We start from the raw sequence: 24,853 nt of genomic DNA, 5'->3' as shown, positions 1-24,853 counted from the left end.
CAGGCCAGATGAACTCAGTGGGAGGCAATAAGGATCCTTTCACTTAATACCTTTTCACTTACAACTCTGGAGTCTCCAAACCAAGGGCCTCCTTAAGAACTGTTGCCTCAGCAGCTTCTCCAAAATGTTCTGATTCCAGAGGCTAAATGAGCCCCAAGAAACTAGAGGAGAAAACCCTGTGCTCTTTCTATGAGTGTTAATGCTCAAGGAAGAGTCACACTGAATCAGAGATCTGTAAGAAACCTTAAATTCCTCATTTGCTTAGAGCTAAGTCTATCTTAGAGAACTGCTTATTATAATTTTATGCAATCAGGTAATTCTCCTTTGCCTGGAACAACTTGAACAAAATCAAAAAGAAAAGCAGAGGATATTCAGAATAAGACATGACTTCTGTCAGCTAAATGAATTACCCAAGTAATCCTCTGCATAAGGGAGACAAAACCAAGAAGGACTTTCATTTAAATCTTGCTATTTGGCCTTTAGCTAAGAGGACATAAATCTTTTCTGAAATCTTGTAAGGATCCTAATACAAATTTATTGGTTTTTCTCCTATCTGAGAAATAAAAGGGAAGAGGATCCACTCGGTTCTGTCTTGTGCTCTGATCCTTTACTGCTAGGACTAGAAGAAATAAAGTAGATTTTGTGAAACTATAGAAATATGTATTTACCAGCTACCCTGGGGTAAGGGAGTATAAATCATGTGTTGCTCAATGTGTCCACAAAAATATAGGAAAGAAGCCACTGGAGGAGCCTCAGTAGGGAAGCCTGAGATAACACTGTGGGCATGGGCAGACTGCCTTTGGAGACATGAAAAACACAGTATGCATTCATGTGGGAGAGAGGATGGCCCACATCCCACCACCAGGCCCCAGGGACAACTCCAAGCCTTATTTATTTTAGGGAAACTTCAATGACTCTTTTGAGGTACTAGTTCCTCATATGAATGAACTTTTATGATAATAAAGTAAAAAGTGATGAAAGAAAAGCCATTGATTTGATTTTGCCAATAATTTAACATATGGAAAGAAAAGATTTGACATTATAGTTCTGATGCTTACATCCAACTTTGAACAAGTAGCTCATGTTTCTCATCTGCGAAATCCTTTTTTTTTTTCTATTTTGAAATCCAGATGATGATATTTGTACTAACCTGCTCACAGGCTTTTTAAAAGTTACATATAAGATCATGTGAGTAAAAGTACAGTGGATAAATCCCCCATTCTATGGAACTGTACTGAAAGAAAATATTTCTTTCTTGAAAAACACCTGTAATTATTCCACTTATTTCTCACTTCTTTAAAAATCCCTAAAGAGGATTACGGTCCATAGTTTGATTGCTTCATCCATCAGTCTTGAAAGCTCCTGCATGGCCCTGTATCCCCCTCAGCTCTCTCTGCAGTTAGCCCCCATCCTACTCAACCACAGCCCATGGGGGCTTCTACTATGATTAGCCCACACAGGAAGAAATAAAGGATATCTTGTACTGTGCATCTGCTATGTGCCTTGACCTCTAATAATCATCTTTTAAATAGCCTGTAAGGTGAATTATCATCTTCAGGTTCACACAATAAGAAATAGCATTACTCAAAGAAATTGAGGGAAGACAGTTAATTCTGTAGTCAGTTCTAAGATTAGATCAGTGCTTATGCAAAGACTGATACAATAACCAAGTGTCTTCTGGTAGTAGAAATATTTATTTTGCATGCAGGAAATTGTCATTTTAATTTACCCCCCTTTTCCTAAGGAGGTAAAAAAAAAGTAGTAGATGTACTATTTGAACCAGCAGTTTGCAAAATGACTTATTATTCAAGGGCAGAGTGCACAGAAGTACATTACAAAGATTTGTTTTATTGTTCTTAAAAGAGTGAACAAGATACATAATGGGTTGAATATCTGCAATGCACTTTCAGTTGCTAAGGCTTTCTTTTTTCTTCACAGCTATTTTCCGATAGGCCATTTCCAAGAATTAGATAGAAAAATTTTTGGAGTGCTCCTTTAGCAGCACAATTCATAATAGCTAATCTTGGAAGTGGCCATTGACAGATGAATGGATAAAAAAATGTGGTATGTACACAATGGAGTTCTACTCTGCCATAAAGAAGAACAAGCTTGAGTCATTTGTGGGAAAATGAATGCAACTTGAGACCATAACATTAAATGACATTAATCAGATACACAAGCTTAACTATCACATGGTTTATCTTATATGAGAAACCGAAAATATAAATAAAGAGCAAAATAAAAGATAGATAATAGGAAAGGGGAAGATAGAACTTTTGGGGTTTTTTTGTTGTTGTTGTTGATTTTTGTTTTTTGTTTTTTGTTTTTGTAGTGCCGGGGATTGAACTCAGGACCTTGCATTTAGGAAGTAGTCGTGGTACCACTGAGTTAAATCTCTGGCCTGAGACAGAACTTTTGTAAAAGGGAAGAGAACCAAGAAATGGAGGGTGAAGGGAGGAAAAGGAGGGAAGGGGATGAAAAAAGAATTAATGTGTGTTATGTACATGTACCAACTCCTCCCAAGAAACGTAATCATTATGTACTTCAAACATGTACTTGAAAAAATGATAAAACTTTCTCTAGAAAAGACAAATTTTAGAAATATTTTTTCTCTGGAATTGGATACTAGTAAAAGAATTAAGGCTATAATAAACCTTATAGGAAAAGAGTCTAAATTAGTAAGAAAATGAGTTATTTTTGAAGTGGCTGCTGAAATGAATATTAATTCAGTATGCTTCCTAAGAAAAGGCATGGCAGGAAGATATCATTGAGAATCTTCAAAGAACAGTTGTAAGAACTGTGCAAAGGTGTTTTAAAAATATCGCCTGGGAATGTTTGTTAAAAACACAGATTCCCAGGCCTCACATATAGGAATTTTGATTCAGTAGGTCAAAATATTGCTTCAATATAAATAACACATTTGTTCATGTAATCTAATACTGAATAGGACCACTTAATAGTACCTTAACCAGACCTAGGAGGATATCTTTGGTATCTGCAGCAAACTCAACAAAGGGTTGTTGTTTAGTATTTTAAAAAATGTTTGAAATAGTTCTGTACTCATAAAATTAGCATTATTAAGAATAGTACAAGGAAAAATAGAACTCTTTTGCAAAGAGGTGGAAGGGGGGATAGAGAAGTAGAGAATGGAAAAAAAAGAATTAAAATATGTTTTACACATATACCAACTCCCCATGATCAATATAATCATTATGGATTGCAAACAGATACTGATAAAAACAATTTTTAATACATAAAGAGTAGTAACTGAATAGGAAAAATTTCCCTGACCATACTTCTCTTAAAAACAAGACACATAAGCAAGCAATCCTAGCACTTGAACACACTTATGTAAGCTGTCAGTCGAGGCCACTAAACCCAGCCACCTGACCCATCAGCAAGGGTCACCTATCTTGATGTCACCACAGCAGGTTAGGAGTGTATGTTTCATGCAAGGTGCTGCTTGGACAGCTTCATTTGCAGCCCACCATCCTGAAACAACAGACACATAATTCTTCTGCACCTGTGTGCTAATAACACATGTGCAGTTGGGGAATTAGCTTTCATTTAACTATGTCTCTTAGTAATTACAGTGTGGAAGTGAAGTCATAGAGCCCCTAAATACCTCTAATAAGGCAACTAATACAAAGGACTTGCCATCTATTGAACATCCAAATTGGCTAAGGCCATTTCACAAAAAATAAGAGATTGGATCACACACACACACACACACACACTCACACATGTACACGTGCATTTTAGTATCACTTTCAGATGAATCTGAGGCTGGTGATCTGCAAACTATACATCAAGAAACATGAGATTGAGAAAACATATACTGAGTTTTAAATGTATTTTATAAATCTAGTCTTTGTTTAAAAGATTTTAAAAGCTAACAAAGTTATTGGAAAAATCACCAGAAATGTTTTAATCATAAGATAATTTTATTAATAGACCCCACAAAAAAGATGAATGAAAGATACTATGACAAAATCACTGATATGACCGACCTTCACCTCCCTTAATATTTACACTTTAAAACTTATCTCCTTTCATATTTACATTTAGTTTAATCTGTAGCAAGTAAATATCTGTTATGCAATTGTTTGAATTTCAGGACACATGCAATCCCTTGAACCATTTTGTTTTATATAATCATCTGTTTGCCTGAGAGTTAAATATTTCACTCTTTCATTTTAAGTCTTAATTAACTTGATAAATTTGTGTAGAAGTTTTTATGGCTTACAAAGCATTGTGTATATTTTCTACTTAGACAAAAATGTTACTTAATAATGTCATTGTTATAGAACAGTACATTTATTCCCCAACTACTTATAGAAAATAAGATATAAGTAGTCTCTCTACATATTTTTTCTTTTTTTTTTTTTCATTTGAGACCAGGTCTTGCTAAGTGGTCCAGGCTGACCTTGAATTTGTGATCCTCCTGGATCTCCCAGTAGCTAGCACTGCAAAATAAAAATAAATATCAAAATATATATATATACATACATAAAATTAATTTATTAGTTTTTAAAATAAATAGGAGAGAATGATTCATTTAACCTTTCCAGGTTGGCCATTTATGCTATAGAAGAGAGTCCTATTATTTTAGAAGTTCACAAATCTATTTTCTCAGAGTACCTAGTATGGCTTTGCAACTGGTAATTTTAATAAAGCATGGCAGTCAGCTAGATCTTTTTAAAGTTTTCAAGAATATGAAGTCACAAGGCACTGTGTGTTCCTCCACATGTGGATTAAAGTGCTTATATAGAGTTGACATGGTTAATAAAAGATGTTCATTAGTAAATTTGAAAAATTCTCTCAGAAATAAAATGTACCAAAACAAGAAATATAAGGTTGAAGATCTTCTTTCATTGCAGTAATAAAGTCATGGAATTTAAAAATTTCTATGTCAAAAGTTCAAATCATATTTGAAGAGTTAAATTTTGACACTTATAAAGTGTTGAAAAATTTGACACTTCCAAGGACCAAGGTTCTCACTCTTCCACCAATGACTGACAGACATACTTGGTCTTTTCATTCTCCCATTAATAGAACTGCAAGGGAAAAGATTCTTTCTCCTTAGTCCAAATATGATCATGAGTTGACCTCCAGCCAAGCTCATTCACATGCCCACACATCAGTGTGTCATACGTTTCTGAGTTTAGATCAGTGCATTTGGTTAGGCATAGTCCCTGATGAGCATTCTGCTCCACTAAGACTTTATAAAAGTAAAATAGTTGAAGTTTAAAATGATCATTTAGTTGTTCTGTCTATAAATATTTATTGAGCATCACTGTTTTGCAGGCAAATAATAGATGAAGAATACAGTGGCAAAATAATGGTCAATGTCCTATAATCATAGATGTGTCATTTTAGAGATAATTATAAGTATTAAGCAACTAAGCAAATAAAATACAGATTAAACATCCCTCATCTAAAAAGCTTAGGCTCAGAAGTACCTCGGAGTTTTTCCAAATTTTGAAACATTTTCATAAATTTTACCAGTTAAGCATGCTTAATCTGAAATCCAAAATGCTCTGACCTCTTAAATTTTAATGTGAATTCTGTAATTTTAAAACACAAAATAATTTCAGGGTGCAACAAATGCTACAAAAGAATACAGAATTATGTAAGAGACTGACGGGGAGGAAGAGCTTACATTGGGTTTGGAAGAAAGCTCTATCTAGGTGATAACATTTGTGCCTGTGCAAAGACATGGGTACAGAGCAATTCAGAGAGTAAAGGTCCTAAGGTGTAAAGGTCCTAAAATGGAAACAAACTTGGAATAAATGGAGACAGAGACATGCACTAAAAAAATAAAGTTGGTACCACATCTTGTTTTAAAGAGAAAGGCCAAGTTAGAAAGAATAATAGATGTAAAATCTAGAAAATTATCCTGCCATTTAAATTCACCAATCAGAATTTCTAGTTATCTTAATGTGGAAATATCCAGGTTAATAGCACCATTTTCTATGGTGCATTTCTCCATTGAAAATAAGGTCTATCTTGTCATACCAAAGAATACCATTTTTTGGAAGGGCAGGGAATTTAAGTACCAATACAAAATTAGTGAAAAATGTAACAGCCAAAAGAGAGGCTTGATTATCACAATATATATTTCTTAATTTTAAGGAAAGTATGTGCTGTCGTTGAGATGCTGAATTTCTCCCTAAGGTCCTTGTATTAAAGGTTTGATCCCCAGGGTGGTGATTTTGGTAGATTTTGTGAACTGTTAGGAAGAGTGGTCTTATGAGAGAGGTCTTTAGGTCTTTGGGGACATGCCTAGGAAGGGGACTTTGAGACTCCACTGGACCTCTAACTTGATCTGCTTCAGGAACATGAAGTGAGTGGTTTATTCCTCCACACACTCCCACCACAATGTACTGCCTCATCAGAGGCCCAAAATAATGAGTACACTCAATCTTGGACTGGAACTTCCAAGAGTTCCATGGCTTTTCCAGAGCCACGAGTAAAACCAGCCTTTAATAAGTTAATGATCTTCAATATTTTATTATAGTAACAAGAAGCTGGCTAATATAGCCTAAATTCCAACAAAGTCACTTATTTGTATGGAACTATAAGCACTGAAGAATAGCTATAGCCTTTTGGGAATTGGGACCTACCATACGTAGGCATCTCATTCTTAAAACTTTTTGTTCCGTCTATACCAAAGAATTATTTTTAAATTGCAAATTTAAATTTGAAATTCATCATAATTGTTTGCCTCCATGCATATTTGTGGTTTAATTTAAAAACATTAAAATAAGAATTGGGGAATCTAAGGAACTAGAAGAAAAATTGTTAAAATAAGAAATGCCAAAAAGTCCTTAAATATCATTTAAAAATTTATTTTAAAATTCAGTGAAACAGAAAATGTTGATCCTTTTTTGAAAACCATGTTTAGGCACTAAAACATTCTTCAGCTAAAGCCAGTTGGTATTAATAAAAATAAATGTAATAAACTATTAACTAACTTTAAAGCAAATGTCATAGTAAACCTGACAATGATGATGCTGATAGAATGGAAAAGAAAAAAAAAGGATGGAGTTGTAGGCTTTTAAGGTAACCAGAAGTGGATTTAAATCCTGATTCCGCTCCTTGCATTTTTCTGAGCTTCATATCTTTCCGTTTTAAAAGTGAAGAGATGCTAACCTGACTCTAGGTCTGCTGCAAGAACTGGATTCAAAAGTTATTTTAAAGGACCCAGCAGACAGGAATCACTGAGTAAACAGTAGTCTTCTCTAGACTACATCACCACACTGTAGCATTAATAATACACTGTGAAATAGTTTTCCTTGATAACAAGAATTTGTTTTAGTGCTTGTGTTATTTCTTAATGTTAATAAGCAATTCTCTAACAAAAGTATTGATGCAAGTCTGTATTACAGTTCTAAAGATATAACTTTTCCATCAGCATCATTGCTTTAAGTTTCAAATACGTATGGATTTATTCAAAACAGTCTTTCAGGAAAACAATACTTCTTTTGTGTGTGTTCATGTATTTGATGTCCTGCAACAATAAGCTTTCTAGAAGAGAGGCTGTGTAGATGGAATGTCTTCTTGTTATGCAGAAGCAGTTCAAAGAACACAGCCCTGGATTTATACTAGGGGCTGAAGGTGAAAGTGAAATGAATGCAAAATGTTTAATTTTGGATTTAGCTTATATATAAAGCTCAGGAAGGCAAAGTTTGTTAGCAGAAAAAGAAGAATAAAGGTAAGTGAGGGGGTTAGGACTTAAATTATAAGTGCTCATTAAATTTTACATCCTTTCTTATTTAATTTTTTGCTTGTGAGAGTACTCAAACACATCCTGAGTACATAATAAAAGAAGGATCATAATAGTTAGGGGCCAAAACTATGTTGTACCTAAAACTTTACATGAATTACCATCCCATATAGATGTTAAAACATTCACATGATGACTCATCCTGCAATCATGTAATGAAAAGGGGGTTGTCTTTGTCCAAATATGATAAAATTGTAGTTTAATTCAAAGTTTAAAGAGCTTGGTCAAAGGATACATGATAGTACTTAGATTGGAAGAATAAATTCAAGACATCTATTATTCAGCAAGGTGACTATATAGTTAATGGTCATTTATTGTATTCTCAAAAAATACAGACTGGATTTTAAGTGTTATTACCACAAAAATACCTGTATTCCCTAATGCATGTATTAATTAGCTAGATTAAATCATTCCACAATGTATACATACTTCAAAAATAATGTTGTGCTCAATAAGTATATATAATGTTATCTATCAAATTAAAAAGTAAGATATTTTAATGTTTTAAAAGTTCCCCATTAAACAAGATCTCCCTATACCTACTAATACTATAGAATGGGAACTTGGGCCTGTTCTCACTCTGTGGATATTCACAAGCCATTGTCCACTCTGCATATGAGACGGGGCGCTGTTATTGGTCAAAAGGCCACAGGGGAACAAACAATCCATCGAATCTCTGGTCACCCTTGCTAAGAACTCCTCCTGACTTTCATCTTCCTTAGGGATTTCAAGCAACTCAGATGATTCTAGGTTGCTAAATCAAGTACTTTGAAAACTTATTTTTCTGGTTGTATTCATCTGAGCACATAGAGAATTAAAAATGAAGACCTAGCCAGAGTTCAACATGTCCTAATCAGTTTTCTGTACCTTCCTGAAAAGTCCTGTGGAGCTTCTAAGCACTCATTGTCAGGTCTCATCTTGATGCAGACATATGAGGTGTGATCAAAAGATATGGTGAGTGTGGGCGGAGGATTTAGCTCAGTGGTTTCGCCGCCTGCTGCGCAAGATCAAGGACCCGAGTTCGATCCCCGGTACCAATAAAAATAAATTAAAAAAAAAGATATGGTGAATGTTTAAATTTATTGCAGTAAATGACACATTCCCATTAATCTTCAAGGCGGTTCTGGAAGACCTCGCTCATGATTGTCTTTTTGTGGTTGCCTCAATGTTCTTAATCAATTCAAAATGTGACAAATTGTGAAGACAATTTCTGTCATATAAAAACAATGTTTTGTCCTTATCCACCTAATTCACTGGATTGGGCACTGTGCAACCTCTGGCTCTTCCCCAACGTTAAAATGACCATGAAAAGTAATCGTTTTGAACTGATTCAGGACATCAAGGCAGACACAACAGCACAATGAAAGAGGACTTCCAGAACTGCTTCAGAAAGTGGTAAGTAAAATGGGATAAGTGTATTCAAAGTGAGTATTTTGAGAAGGGTTAATGGCAATGTCTCTTTTACAAAATTAATTTTTTTTTTTTTTTTTTTTTTGGTACCAAGGATCGAACTCGGGTCTTTGTGCTGGCGGGGCAGGCGGCGAAACCACTGAGCTAAATCCCCGGCCCACAAAATTAATTTCTAAGTAAATATTGACAGTATCTTTTGATAACATCTTGTAAATTGGTCTTAAAATACGGGCATAGGAAGAGAAATAGAAGATCAACTTCAGACGTCACTCACTGTGACATTTAGCAGAGGCATAGGGAAGGAAGCAAATGAACTGGTGACTGAGATCTTGGTTTCCTGCTAGTTATAGTGAAATCCCCCAACATCTCTCCACTACAAAATGAAAATTCTTTATACAATTTGTGTGTGTAATATGGAGACAAAGTAGTATGAAAATGTTTTGTAAATTGTATAAATTTATAAATAAGAATTTTAATCTAGTATATTTATTTGATGTGTAAAATATTAGGCCACTTTAAGTTAAATATTGATAAGTCTTCTCTATTTATAAATTCCAATATTGCTCCAGACTGAAGAAATTTATTCTCATTCTATGTGTTTATGAAATGTACTGCTATGAATAATATACATTACAAATAATTAGTAATTTTGTTAACTGATTCTAAATTAACAATATGATACTAGTTCAGATCAGCCTGTAAACAAGTAAATTTAATTTCTTTACAAATTATTATGCTAATATTGCTTAACTATCCAGCAAAGGCAGAATTGGACTATAAGTACACAAAGTATTTTTAATTTAAGAAATCCAAAAATTTCATGTGATAATATTTAACCATATCTTCTACTAATGTGAAACAGGATTTAGCTCAATAAAATCTATAATTTGGATATTTCTTTTTATAATATAATAAAACAATTGGAATTTGACTAACTTTTGTAAACATTTTTACAACACCTTTTTTAGATAGATATACTTCCTGATATGCAAAGATGATGCAATAGTGGTTTATTAAGGGCAGAGACATTTCTATAAAAACCCCAAGTGATAGAGTAGGTATCTACTGAATCAGTAGTATCTACTGCATGCACAGTTGCAGTTAGTTATTCCAGGTATTATTTTTGTTTTCAGAAAAAGAAAACTAAACAGAAGATCATGACAAGTGCAGATTGGGGATATGATAGCCAAAATGGTAAGAATATTTCTTTTCATATAGATCAAAATAATAGCTGATTATCTTTTCTAATAGAAGATATGTTAAGCACTTCAAACAATAATACAGCCACAGTTTGATAGTTTGAATTGCCTGGTTTGAATAATTATAATATCTTCATAAGAATTTTTACCAGTTGATCTTTGGGCATAGATGTTTACAAAATGCATCAAGTATATATATTATAAATCTATTGCTCATGAAATATTTACAGCCTTCTCCTATAGGCTACTGTTTAGCCCTATACTGCCGGTGTTGACAGATTTACAGTACAGTATAGAAAAAAGATATTCTCAAAACAGAATTTCCAAAAAACTGAATGTCGTTTAAGACACCTGAATAAATAATAAACTAACAAGCAAGCAGGTAGTTAGAGTCCTAGAACTTGGAATCAAGCATTCAATAAAGTTTTGATTACACACATACATTTATCTTGGTAGGTCCTGATCAATGGAGCAAGCTGTACCCTATCGCCAATGGAAATAACCAGTCTCCCATTGACATTAAAACTAGTGAGGCCAAACATGACACCTCTCTGAAGCCCATCAGTGTCTCTTACAATCCAGCTGGTGCCAAAGAAATTATCAACGTGGGACATTCCTTCCATGTGAATTTTGAGGATGATAAATCAGGTGAGGCCAAAGACTGTTCTGATATTTCTGATAAATCTACTGGGGAAACTGAAACAGTGAAGTGTAGAGTACACCAACAGTCATCCTAAGTATTTTTTGTGTTATCTGGTGAAACAGTTTGGACTTCTAGAAAGTATCTGAATGATAAAGATGGTTTTGGGGATCCTTAGCTTTGTCTTTTTTTAGCCCTTACACTATTTAATAGCATCTCCCCATCTCTACTTCTATGTCAGGATCTTTATGCTCACTTCATTCTTTCTATAAACAGCCAAAAGGCCTAGTAAGTAAATCATTGTGAAGATAAAAACTGAAAGGGCAAATAGAGTCCAGTTGGGGTGAAAGTGGATGAGCACAGTAGGGAAGACAGACACAAGGATGACTATGTTATCCTCATACTTCAGAACCAGGTACATTGCCTGCTACATAGTCAACTTTTGATCAGGGTTCAGTGAATCAGTCATTAAATGACAGTTTCATCAGACAGTTCTGACATAAAAGGCCATATTTCTTTTAGCACTTTCCTAGTGAATTCCGAATCTAAATTTTAGGTATATTGGGAGCTATGTCTTTTATTAATACTAGATTAAGTCTGGTATGTGTGTTTACATAATTATATGATTGGACAGACTCTCCAAAATGACAGGTCAAATTTTTAACAGATGCACTTTCTCTCATTCCCTGGTCAGGGATTCTCAGTATAACCATCAAGATACACTGTGGTGTTTTCGTTAAGTACAAACTATGTAATGCATAATTTGTTACTCAGAATAAACTACTATAGATTTTGATGAATACTACTTACACAGTTTTTGTTGAGAGAATGATTAACGAACTTGTAAACTGCAGAATTTCAAAGAAAGCCCTGTAATCATATAATTAACTTACCTTGCAATATGCTTTCCTTGCAATGGAAACAGGTACAACTGTGGCTTGTGCACTGGGAATTGGATGTATTTTATAGACTGTCTTATCAATGCCACAACTGGGGATATATCATACAAAAGAGTGCCATCGTCTTGGATGTAGAAGACTAAAACAAGATGAAAACTTGAGCTCTAGTGTTTGTTTTCATTTCAAATCAACAAAATTTAAGTGTTGGTTCGTGCAAAGATAGGATGGAATTTATGATCTTAAGATTAACAGTAGTTCTCTTTTCTTCCAGTGCTGAAAGGTGGCCCTCTGTCTGACAGCTATAGGCTCTGTCAGTTCCATTTTCACTGGGGCACTACAGATGCATATGGTTCGGAGCACTTAGTGGATGGAGTCAAGTATTCTGCAGAGGTAATGTAATTTAGTAACTAGAACATAATCATCCTGAGAGTGATTCCCAAAAGCAGCTCTATTATTATGTGAGTCACTATCACAAGGACTCCAAAAAAAAGTGTTATTCTGGTTTTTTTAAGGATCTCCCAGACTCCATAAAATCAAACACAGACACACCATGATTGGCAAAGCAGGACATTTTTCATGTGGAAAGAGACAACTGAACTTGGACCTGATCTCTGGAATCCAAGATTTACTTTTAGCCTAAAAAATTGTTACCTTGAAATCATGCTAGCTTCAAGGGGCAGCACTACTCTTCTTTAAACCTCTGACCCTAAAATGCACATACTACTGTTCCCTTTTTACTTAAATTTCAAATTTGGACACACCAGTACCATGGGTATGATCAGAGATAGGAATAAAATGAGACTCTGCAAAGAGCTCAAGTTTAATCAGAGCTATGATTGCAAGGAGGTGAATATACCTAGATGAGGTTCTGAAGTTCCCTGGCTGCAGGCCATCCTCCCACTCCTTCTTGATTTGCCCTCACATAAAAGCTTGTGATCTATATCAAGACATTATTATCTGTATGTCTGTAGAAAAATACATGTACATAAAACTCAATGGAAGATCTGGGTGATTTATTTGTATGACTATATAATGTATGTACAATGTAATGTACATGCACAGGTTGACTTTTTAATATTGCTTGTATAAAATGAATTTTATAATACATATGGTTTTAAAACTTGCTATTTTTTCTACTTACCAATTTATCATGACCATTTTTTTCAAGTCAGGGGGTTTAATTCCATCTCATTTTCTAATGACTGTATCAGATTTGAATTGCACAAATATAACACAATTTAATCAGCCTCTGTTGATGGATAATTATGTCACTGTGGGGTTTTTTGCTTTTACCAAAAAAAATATAACTACATCCTCTCTGTATCTTATGTACCAGTGAAAGTAGTTGTATAAGACATTTTCTCAAAAGAGTTTATAAAATATGCGCATCATTTATTCTGATAGATGATATGGGAATTGTATGCAAATATAACTTGTTTTATATTATAAAATTTAGATAATATTTTTCAATACTGCCAAAATATATTAAATGTTTATTCCCCAATTATTTCATATAAATTAAAGGTAGGTAGAGTGAAATTAAATGGGTAAGGAACCTACTTTAATATTATGTTTTTGAAAGGATACTTGGTGGTAGCCAGGAAATTGAAACCAGGAAACTGAAGCCAGGAAATCTGGGCTAGCTATGAGAGACACAGCTACAAAGCTCAACACGTTGCAATTCAATAAATCTATATGGGGCATGTATCATATACTAGATTGAGAGGCAGTGCAGTGATTAAGAATGCAGGTTCCTCAGCTGACTTTCTGAGTTTGAATCAAACACCTGCCATTTACTGGCTGTATAAGTTTGAGCAAAATCACTCTTCTCAACAACAGAGCCAAGATAATATTAACATCTACCTCAAAGAACTGTTGACACAGTAGAATGAGCAAACCCATATGAGGCACATTTAGACCAGCTCTTTTCTCATTGTTACTCAGTAATGTTAATTACATTTCTGTAGTTAGGACACAACCAAAACCCCCTCAAGCAGGGCAGTATATGCATAAAGGATTATATAAACATAGTAGCAAGTGGCTCTAAGAATATTCACAAAGCACCATGGTAATATAGATGTAGTAATAATCATTTAAGAGTAGGAACAGACTCTAGACTGGCATGACCAGGGGATATTACAATGGAACATTTCAAATAGGACTGTAAAATGATCTCTGTGAAATGGTTTTCTTAACATTGTTTTTTCATTCAACAAATATTTATTGAGCATTTACAATATGCTAGATGCCATTTATAAGGTAATTTGCTGTCAGAACTTCGATTTGATAAATAAAGGAAAACTTTAAAAGAAAGCAGAGGGAGGAAAGAGAAAGAAGGGGGAGGAAGGGAGAGAAAGGAAAGGTAACAGAAACGGAGGGATGGAAATAAAAAGAAAAATTGCATAAGAGTTATTGAAAGACTTGGATTTTATTTATAGTGGTCACTTTACAGTGGGTGATCAAATAAAGATTGAAGAGTAGTATTTGAGTTCAATCTAGAGACAAAGGTCTATTGTGCAGATTATTGGAAAGGAAATTCCAGAAAAAATCAGTACCTAATGCAAACACTCGAAATTTTGGAAAAGTGAGATCTAATCTGAGATACAGTTATTAAAAGTAAGAAATTGATGACAACTATGGGACTACATTTTGGTTGAGCAATCAGATGCATAATGTTATCTTCTCCTAAGAAGAGAAAATGAACCAGGTTTGGCAAGTACAAATCAAGAGTTCTACTTTGGCTGCATTAAATTTGAGAGATCCAAGTGGAAATATCAAAAAAATATCAAAAAGACACACAGGCACACTTGGATAAACAAGTCCAGAGTTCTACAGACAGTTGAAGCTGGAGGTTTTGATTTGAGAGATGCCTGAGAAGGACACTCATGCCCCTAAGGCTTCTGGGAAGTCCAGAAGCTCCTTCCTATAAAACTGCCATGATTTACCTTGGGGGAAAAATGACTTCCGTTTTTGTCCTAAAGCTTGTTGGTCAGATTTCCTGAAATTTTTAATACCAAAAGATACATTTTTAAAAGAGTAATATGAAATAGTTGATGTCACTGTAGGAAAAGAAAATTTACTTATTGGTTCTAATCTGCTTACACTTCGTGCTCGCTTCGGCAGCACATAAGCTAATCTGCTTACACTTCTCAGCAAACAGATAACCCTTCCTAAGAGTGAAACAAACACAGACATCTTCATACTTACTTTTTGTCCTTACCCTTATATAAATAATTAACTATATTATCATTTTTAGCTTCACGTAGTTCACTGGAATTCTGCAAAGTACTCCAGTGTGGGTGAAGCTATCTCGAAGCCTGATGGGATGGCAATTATTGGTGTTTTGATGAAGGTGAGTTACAGACACAGCTCAGCTAACACTATTGCTTAGCAATCAGATCTCAAAAGAACATGATATAAAGGCAAAAAACAGTTGAAGTTTTCTCTTTGGAAAGTTCTCATTCTACTTATGGCTAGAGAAACCTTTTCTTCATACATTGTTGCCTCGCTTCTATACTTTTCCCTCTCAACAAAACAAATTTTTAAGTAGGGGTGGAATAAGGAGTTGTCACAGGGAAAAAGAATTTCTGTTTTCCAGTTTTTCCAAATTCCTTTTTCTCTAAACTTACCTCACGGACTCAGGGTTTATTAATTTAATATTTCATCAGGAAAGAAAAATTAAGAGAATTTTCCCCATAAATTTTCGATTAATTTTTAAAATGGTAGATGATGCTTAAATCTGCTGCTGAAGAGACTTTGAAAAGTTATATCAGAAAATCATTATTAAATTGAGTATGATTGAATAAGTAAATCATTTTTGGAATTACAATAATTCACCTAACCTTTATTGAGCACTCAGAATATGACAAAATGTGCCAATTATAAGTAATAGAAAAGACCAAAATGAAGAGTTTTGGCTTTTATATCTTAATTTTACTCAATTTCTAGATTTGTGTTGTACAGACTTGAACATCTTGCCTGTAATTAAATTTCAACTAAGCTTTTTATTTGTTACTTTGCCTCTGTTAACCTTATAAACAATGAGGGTACAAAGGCCCACGAAAACATACACCTAAAATTCTATCTCCCAGAGCAGGGAGAAATTACCTTACCTCTTTTCAGTTATTGTTGTTAATTTTAAAAACTTAAAATTTACTTTAGTATTAATCTGTATTTATCACTATTTTTTTATCTCCAGGTTGGTCAGGCCAACCCAAAGCTGCAGAAAGTACTTGATGCCCTAAATGAAGTTAAAACTAAGGTAAATGAACTAAATAAGACAGTTTAATTCTAAGAGCAATAGTCCGTAGAAGTATGAAAATCATTCAATTACACATTTGAAGTGGGGAGAAGTTAGGCTGGTTGTGAAAGCTACCAACCTGAAAATCAATGTATTACACAAATACTGCCTGTGTCTGAGAAATTCTCTGACTCAGGAATTTATTTTGTTTTCATATTTTTAATTGATTTGGGCAAGTACAAAAGCAGGTTACTTAGTCATTAAAACTTACTTGAAAAACTGCATCCAACTGAAGTGTGAGTTTTTTCCATTTTATGAAGATATCTATATGTTTTGAAAGCACAAAAGTTTAGAAGTGCAGTGTATTCTCTTGAGGTATCATTAGTATGTAATATTTGATAATCATAATATCCACCTAAACTAATAAAAGGATTTTGTGAAATATCCAATCCTACCTTCACTGTTTTAATAGTAAATATTTAAACCATTAGTCAGAGGTTTGTCATTTTCTTTCACAGTGTTATTGCTGTGTAAAGTAAGTTTGTTTTGTGCTGATTCAAGAAAAAAATTAAACTTTAAATAAGTATACTACAAAATGACCCAAGTCAAAAATATTTTTTAAAACTACATATGAAAAAAAAATAAGTAGAGAAGATATAAAAGCATAAAATAAAAATATTTTTACATGATGAATAAATGCAAAATAAAATGTTACTGATAAAATGCAAAGTTGTTTCTTTGGAATAATTAACAAAAAAGGCATACTTTGACATCTGTAGTAAAGGGAAAGTGGCACATATACAAAATACCATTATAAATAAAAGTTTTAGAAAATAAAATATAACTAAAGCTATAGAAGAAAAATTTTAACAAAAAAATATTTATAACATTATACCAATAATTTTTAAGATTCAGATAAAATGAGTGGTCTTCTATGAAAATATGAAGAGAATTGACTCAAAATGAGGCTAGAAAACCTAAATAAACCAAGCACTTAGGAATAAATTGAAAAGAAAATCAGTGTGTCTGTTAGAAAACTCCAGGTCCAGACAATTTTATGTATTATTCAATCTTTTAAAAAGTCATGTGAATGTCAAATAACTGCTCAGATGAGGGAACAGACAGAAAACTTATCTTATGTTTAATGAAATTTAGTACCAAAATCAGGTAAGAACATCACAAAAAGAAAATTGTAAACCAATCTTTCTTAGGAATATAGGTAAAGGAAACCTTAAGATTAATTATAGCAAATCAACTTCAACAATGTATTAAAATAATGCTTTTAAACTTGTAGAGCTTAGTCCATAAATGTGAGGCTGAGTCAGCAATACAATATCTGATGTAATTCATTATATTCATTATACGTAACGTAATATCATTCATGAAATATAATGAAGAAAAAAAGCCATATCATTAACTTGTTAAATTATTAAAAAGTATTTGAGGAAATTCAATGCTCATTCCTGAAGGTAAAACAAAATAAAAGGAATGAAAACTTTGATTTTATTAAAGATACTACCTAAAAACTTGAATTAAACATGAAAAACTTAGTAGTAAAACAATTGAAGCAATTCTATTTCAATTATAAACCAGACCAGAATTCCAATTGTGACCATTACAATTAAATGTCATAATGGAAGTCCTAAGCAATGCAATAAAGTAAGGAAAAAATATAGGTATATCTTAGAATAAATATTGGAGAACCAAAGAAGAAAATATCATTGTGGACAGATAATATAGTAACTTAGATCTAACTGGAAAATTTTAAAAGGTCAGCTAAAAAAGGCCCAGTGCATAAAAGATTATCATGTAATAGGTGATTCATCTTCTATAGGTAATAATAACCAACCAGAAATAATGGGGAAAATATGCCTAAAATGTAAACAGTGAGCATGTCAACAAATACCTTTGTCACTACAACAGAATCTTGCATAATTCCTATGGAAACAAAATTCTTTATGTTGGATAAAGATATTAAATAGCTTTTCATTAATATGAATTATAAAAACATTTTATCTTTGCTTATCTTCAACCAAATAAAAAGAAAGATTTCTTCACCAAAGTTTCTATCTTTTCTATTCTTTGTGTTGTTTATATTCACAAACACACCAATTATGAAATAATATATAGTAAAAACATCAATTAAACCCTTAGTTAAAATCTGTAGATAGCATAAGTTTTTGAGGTTTTATTTTCTCTTCCCTTATACATTGATATAAATATATTATGTCATGAATGATGAGGTACACATGCCTGTATACTTTTGTATATTTTCTCAGGGTAAGCGAGCCCCGTTCACAAATTTTGACCCCTCCATTCTCCTTCCCTCATCCCTGGATTACTGGACCTATGCTGGCTCTCTGACTCATCCTCCTCTCCATGAAAGTGTGACCTGGATCATCTGTAAGGAGACCATCAGTGTCAGCTCAGAACAGGTGAGTATCAAAGATGGTTGAGTGAGGTTTTAAACTGCAATGCAGAAAGATCACGTCAACTGGTAGAATCAACAAGGAATATTATCTCAATTAGGTTTTTAAGAGTTGTTTTTCTCTTCCAACTATAAAAAGACTTGTTTCTGACACAATTGTATTGAATTATGCCAAAAAAAATGTAGTATAATATTGTTTAATTTTTATGCAAAAAATAAAAGCATGGAGCAAGGTAGGGTGACACACACATGTAATCCCAGCACTCTGGGAAGCTTAGGTAGGAGGATCAACAAGTTCCATCCTACCCTGGGAATCTTAGTGACTTGGCAAGACCCTGTCTCAAAATTTAAAATGGGGGGGGGGGGTAGCTGGAGATGTGGCTTAATTGAAGGCCCTGGGTTCAATCCATAGCACTGAAGAAAAAAATAGAAAAAAAAAAAAAGAAAAGAAGGAAGGAAAAGAAATAAGAAGAACAAGAAAAGAAAAACATGAGATTCATAACTCCCACTATTCTCCTTAACAAGGAAAAGCCTAACCTTGTGAAATGTCTCCTTAAATATTTCAGAAACAAAGGAAAAACTGTCCTTGATAGATCCACAAGACTTTAGGGAAATATTGCTCTCAGCTAGCATAACTTCATGCTTTTTTCAAGCTTAAGTTTTTAAATATACACCAAAATATCACATGAATTATTCTTTATAGTGATAACAATGATTATCATTGATGGGCCGGGGATTTAGCTCAGTAGTTTCACCACCTGCTGCGCAATCGCAAGGACCTGAGTTTGATCCCTGGTACCAAAAATAATAATAATAATAATAACAATAACAATAATAATAATTATTATTATTATTATTCATCAAACTACTACTTTTATTAGGCATCTTGCATGTGTTTTGTCAGCCAATTCTCATAACAGACATGCAGAGCAAACATTATGGCCCATGACTAACTGACATTTATTGAACTAACACTACATATTAGCACATTTGATCTCTACCACAACCCAATGAAGTAAAAAGTGAAGCACCAAGCTTGTCATCACTCGCCCAAAGTACCCCAGTTGGAAAGTGACAGATGGTATTCTAACCCAGTGAATCATGAATAATTTAAACAAAATGCTTAACTCAAATGAATATGATGGATCCTTCCCACTGGTGAAGCCAATGCAACCCTCAACTCAGTTTCCTAAATATCAGTGCATTCATTATACTGGAAATGCGGTGTTTTGTGTGATTTTAATAATTCTTGATTCTTTGAATATTGCATCCTTCCAGCTGGCACAATTCCGCAGTCTTCTATCAAATGCTGAAGGGAACAAAGCTGCCCCCATACAGCACAACAACCGATCACCTCAGCCTCTGAAGGGCAGAGTGGTGAGAGCCTCGTTCTAATGGGCCCAAGAAGGAGCTCCTTTCAAGGACCCAGCCCTGCTTCTGACATAACATAGCTAGATGATCATTTTTAAGAAATCAACTTATTTCAATACTAGCAAGACCGCATACCTGCACATCTATTCTGTAGAATTAGAAAAACAACAAATTTAGTTCTCAATGCATAATTCAAATAATCTGTAAGCTTCCAAATATTGATCTATAAGCGTAAGTTCATGCTTAAATTCGACTTTATCTTATGGAATTTTGTGGAATCACAGCTAAATGATTTTGTATCCCTTTTCTTTTAAGCTGATTCAATAAAATAGTTTTATCTGTTTCTTCTTGTCTATTCTGTATTCTATAAACACCATTAAGTTCCCATTCCATATTCATTTTTAAAAATTAAATACCGTATTTTGCCTCAAATATAATAAGCTAAGAGCAACTTGAGCTGAAATATCAAGAAAGTCATTTGCTTACTTTTAAACACAAATATGTAATATAATATGTCATCTGAGCTTAATACTACTATGCTGGCCCAACACTGCTACCATTTGTGTTCTCTGTGATAAGAATAGTATCTTTTCTTTTTTTCCGCCCTCTCCCCTCTCTCCCCCGTGTACTGCTCCGAGTCCGGACTCCCTCAGCCACCATCATGATTATCTCTCGGGACCTCATCAGCCACGATGAGACGTTCTCCAACACTTACAAGATCCGGGAGATCGCGGGCGGGCTGTGCCTGGAGGTGGAGGGCAAGATGGTCAGTAGAACAGAAGGTAACACAGATGACTCGCTCACTGGTGGAAACGCCTCCGCTGAAGGCCCGGAGGGCGAAGGTAGCGAAAGCACAGGAGTCGCTGGTGTTGATATTGTCATGAACCATTACTTGCAGAAAACCAGCTTCACTAAAGAGGCCTACAAGAAGTCCATCAAGGATTATATGAAATCAATCAAAGGCAAACTCGAAGAAAAAGACCAGAAAGAGTAAAACCCTTTCTGACAGGGGCTGCAGAACAAATCAAGCACATCCTTGCTAATTTCAAAAACTATCAGTTCTTTATCGGTGCAAACATGGATCCAGATGGCGTGGTTGCTCTCCTGGACTACCGTGAGGATGGTGTGACCCCATTTATGATTTTCTTTAAGGATGGTTTAGAAATGGAAAAATGTTAATGGATTTGGCGGTTACCTTGGATCAATCACTTGTCATAACTGGCTGCTGCTTGTCATCCACACAACACCGGGACTTTAGACAGACGGGACTGATGTCACCTTGAATGCTTTGTTTATTTTGACCCGATTTATTTGGAGTGGAGGCATTGTGTTTTGGGGGGGGGGGGACATGTCATGTAGGTTGTCTAGAAATAAAGTGCATTTAAACTCATTTGAGAGAATACCTCTTAGTTTAATACGTGTATAAACTAAATCCATCGTAGTGTTCGTGGAGAAGATAGAGGCTGGTCACAGACCACTGCTAGAAAGCATAAGACTGCCTTCAGATAACTTCTGCAGTGGAAACTACTGGGACTGGAATATAAGACAAGAATCAGTTTTAATTCTGAGTTGCAGTGAAGGGGTAAAGACTATACTCATAGCATTGCCAACATTTGAAGTGGAGCCTTATACATTTCATCACCTACAGTGAAAGTAGTTAACCCTGGAAGAGATTACCAAAAGAATAAAAAGACTAACTCAGTTGGAAGCAAAAAAAAAAAAAAAAGAATAATATCTTTTATAGAGGAAAATGATGCTTCTAAATATTGCTTCCACTTTTTCTCCCAACAGTATCAAGGCCAGTGCTATTCTACCATTACTGTGACTAATTAATTTGGATGCACCTGTATCTTAAAATTGAAAGAAAAATCATAAGGGAATGGTTTATAAAAAATATTAAAGCAATTATGTGGCATAAAATCATAGAGAAACAGTTCAATCTTTTGTGCAGTTAATCTGAAAACAGTTTTCTCTGAAGCCATACATACCTTCAGAGTTTTGCAACCCTGGGTCCAATATTTAACCTTGGGATTTACTTTAGTTCTCTTATCTGAAAAATCGTATTAGAGACCAAAGCTCATTCCAATGTTTTTCATTTATCTACTGTCACAGAACCAGTCAAAACCTCTAAATAACTGTCATCAAAGTTAGAAAGAAGACCCAGCACATTCTTCTTTGCGCTCCAAGAGCTCTTTCATGGAGGAGCTATTTATTTTGACATAATAACCATCCTCTTAGTTCACAATAATCATATCAATTGGCTTTTAATTCTAAAATTATCAGGTCATCATGAGAGACAAAGAAATAGATATTTCGGTGTAATTTGAGAAACACATCTATAAAAGATGGTCAATACCTACAGAATACTTGAAATCTTTTTTTGAAGGTGAGTAGTTTAGAAATAAATTTCACAGGAAGGATTTTTTAAAATACCTGCTAACTCATATATATTTTAAGAAGGTTGAAATGGATTCCAGGATTGATAGATAAGTCTCTTGGTCTCATTATGGAAAGGGTAAACATCTGACAGGAGACATATGATGGTCATCAAATTTTATCACTAAGCCAAATGCCAGGTGGGGAGCATGTTTCCCCTTCCTGCTTTGCCAGAATTTCATCAATTTGGCACAACTTACCAGGTGCATTATAGAGGCTTTCCACCCTTCTCTGAAGAGGCCGATAAAAGCAGCTGTTGAGAGAAGATATGTGTACTAGGCGTTAGATCATCTGAGAATTCAGCTCATATGTTTTGGTGACTCATCCTCCTGTTGTATACCCTCCTCTTTTGCCAATTTAGGTATGTAGAGGATTTGGATATCATTCAAGGATTCTGTTTTTTCCATGATGTTTGTCAATGGACCTTCCTTATGGCAAATCTGTTGGACTTCTCAACACACAGAATGACAATGCCAGCTGATGAGGCTCAGCCTAGGCTCAACGGTACAAGAGTGCTCCCACATCTTGCTGTTCTCTGTCTTCTCCTCTCCTCCTCAGAAAGACCGTGCAGAACATTTATAGCAATGTTCTGCTGCTTTGCAAGTCCAAGAAGCTCAAAATATTTCCTAAGTTGTTCATATTTGTAAATTTAAACAAAAAAAAACCCTAAAAGCATTAAATTCATCAAAATGGGAATTATGCCAAAGAAAATAAATTTTAAAAATCTTTATTCCTTATAGGACACAAAAGAGTGTGTGTCTATTTCTTATAACTCTAGTTACTCCATATTAGCGGCTCTTTACTATTTTGTGGTCACAGATAACTATGAATATGTGACAAAAGCTATGAAACTTCCCTCTCCCTCACCTCTCCAAAACAAATTACATACCGAGATCTAATCAAATTTTGTACTAAATTTTAGTTTAAAGATTTACCCTCTTCATTTCTTTTCAGTCCTGAGTCATTCTGGACCTCAGAACAAGATCCTTGCTCTAAGTCTCAACTATTAAAAATAGGCTATAAAGGGCTCTACGTCTCTCTTGATCTTTTTCCTAATATAACATGTATTTTTGCTTTTCCACATTATTCTTTAGAGCAGTTGCTTAGAGACAGACTGACTATATCTTTATGGTAGAGTTCATAATTTATCTTTCTTTTTTTCTTTCTAATTATTATTTTGAGTTGTTATAAGGTTCTTTTTTAAAAGATATAAAAAGATAAAAATGAAAGAAAATCCAAATATTAGTGAATTTTTATTAGTGGATAAAATAAAGTGTCACAAAAGAGAGTTTAAAAGGACATAAAAGACATAGCTCAATTAGGAGGATATCATCAGATTAATAATGGGCCAAAATCATTCTGAGTAACATCAACATTCTCTGTTTCCAAGACCATGAACACATAAGGAAATACTTATTTTATGTACATTGTCTTTATGATTACTATGAACTCCAAATGCTTATTTATCAACTGCTCCCTATGACACACTGTACCTGGATTTCTTTATTTCTAATAGATTTGGCTATTTTCAGTTTCAACTTATAGACAGGTAGGCATAGATATGAATGAATATTTTGCATTTACTTCAAGGCTGTTGTACTTTGACAAAACAGAACCATAGAGAGGGTACTTAACCTATTATAAGAAGATAGCTGGTACTGTGTTCCTAGACTTACATGGACATAGTTATAAAGGTAAGGGAAAATGCATGGAATAATAAGTATTTTAGAAGGGGTCATAAAAGGGTTCTTGTTCACAGTTCTTGCTTTCACAGAGACATAACTCATAAGGAGTACCATAGAGTGTTAAAAATATGTACTTGGTTTCATCTTGTACCAAAAGTGGAAATGGAAGACAAAAGGGTCATATTTGTAGACATCAGTTAGAATCCTGAGATCACAAGCTCACTTACTGCAAGGTTCTTACAGTGGTCTCTGGAATGCTAACCCCCTTACAATGAGAAAGTAGAAAAAGCAGTTATGACAGGGCGGACTATAGTTAAGTGGTTTTATTTTTTTACCCACAAAAACTAGAGAATATACATTTTCTAAGTCATCAATACAATTTCACTCACTTTTATATATGTTAAGCCATTTAAGTATGTGATTTTCTATTATGTTACTAGTTGACCTGAATTTCCAATAAGAAAAATGTATGACAGAACTGTACTGCACTACAATAATATTTAGCTACTTAGAAAAAAAAACAGATCCTTATCTCACCCATGTACCAAAATAAATCTAAGATGTATGACATTTTTCAGAGAAATCATTAATATACTAGAAAATATATAAGTATTTAAATAATATTTAATAATATGTGGTCAGAGAACTTTATTCTAAATATCAAAAGTTAAAAAGAGAAATAATAGAATAATTGATCAACCTGTGAAAATTTAAAATATGCAAATGAAAACAGTAACAGTAAAAACCTTTTGACAA

At 34.0% G+C, this 24,853-nt stretch overlaps 1 protein-coding gene, 1 long non-coding RNA gene and 1 pseudogene across 9 annotated transcripts in view; 2 read left to right on the top strand and 1 right to left on the bottom strand.

Annotated features, from left to right (window-relative positions):
- Positions 1-20,319, top strand: part of Ca1 (carbonic anhydrase 1) — a 114,047-nt gene extending 93,728 nt beyond the window's left edge. For 6 of the 8 annotated variants that reach the window (XM_087190545.1, XM_087190546.1, XM_087190547.1 and 3 more), the window contains 7 exons: positions 10,333-10,393; positions 10,855-11,046; positions 12,209-12,327; positions 15,194-15,289; positions 16,136-16,198; positions 18,457-18,612; positions 19,884-20,319. In XM_087190545.1, the coding sequence (XP_087046671.1) occupies positions 10,357-10,393; positions 10,855-11,046; positions 12,209-12,327; positions 15,194-15,289; positions 16,136-16,198; positions 18,457-18,612; positions 19,884-20,000 (780 nt within the window). In that variant the 5' untranslated portion in view covers positions 10,333-10,356 and the 3' untranslated portion in view covers positions 20,001-20,319. Of the gene's footprint in view, positions 1-9,106; positions 9,185-9,298; positions 9,376-10,332; positions 10,394-10,854; positions 11,047-12,208; positions 12,328-15,193; positions 15,290-16,135; positions 16,199-18,456; positions 18,613-19,883 lie in introns of those variants that run through there. The other 2 variants (XM_087190551.1, XM_087190549.1) reach the window with 2 other exon arrangements.
- LOC147824178 (uncharacterized) lies at positions 1,047-16,611 on the bottom strand. The gene is made up of 3 exons (XR_015442760.1): positions 16,449-16,611; positions 11,932-12,076; positions 1,047-4,466 (listed from the first exon to the last, which is right to left on the bottom strand). It is a non-coding gene; the product is annotated as an uncharacterized LOC147824178 (long non-coding RNA).
- Positions 20,320-20,415: 96 nt separating the features above from the next.
- LOC106009165 (translationally-controlled tumor protein-like) lies at positions 20,416-21,364 on the top strand (annotated as a pseudogene).
- The last annotated feature ends 3,489 nt before the right edge of the window (positions 21,365-24,853 follow it).

Source organism: Heterocephalus glaber, unplaced genomic scaffold (assembly GCF_053883595.1).
Source record: "Heterocephalus glaber isolate CG9 unplaced genomic scaffold, H.glaber_assembly_v1.0 deba00001553, whole genome shotgun sequence".
In the NCBI taxonomy this organism is placed as follows: domain Eukaryota; kingdom Metazoa; phylum Chordata; class Mammalia; order Rodentia; family Bathyergidae; genus Heterocephalus; species Heterocephalus glaber.
This window is presented reverse-complemented; position numbering and strand designations above follow the sequence as displayed.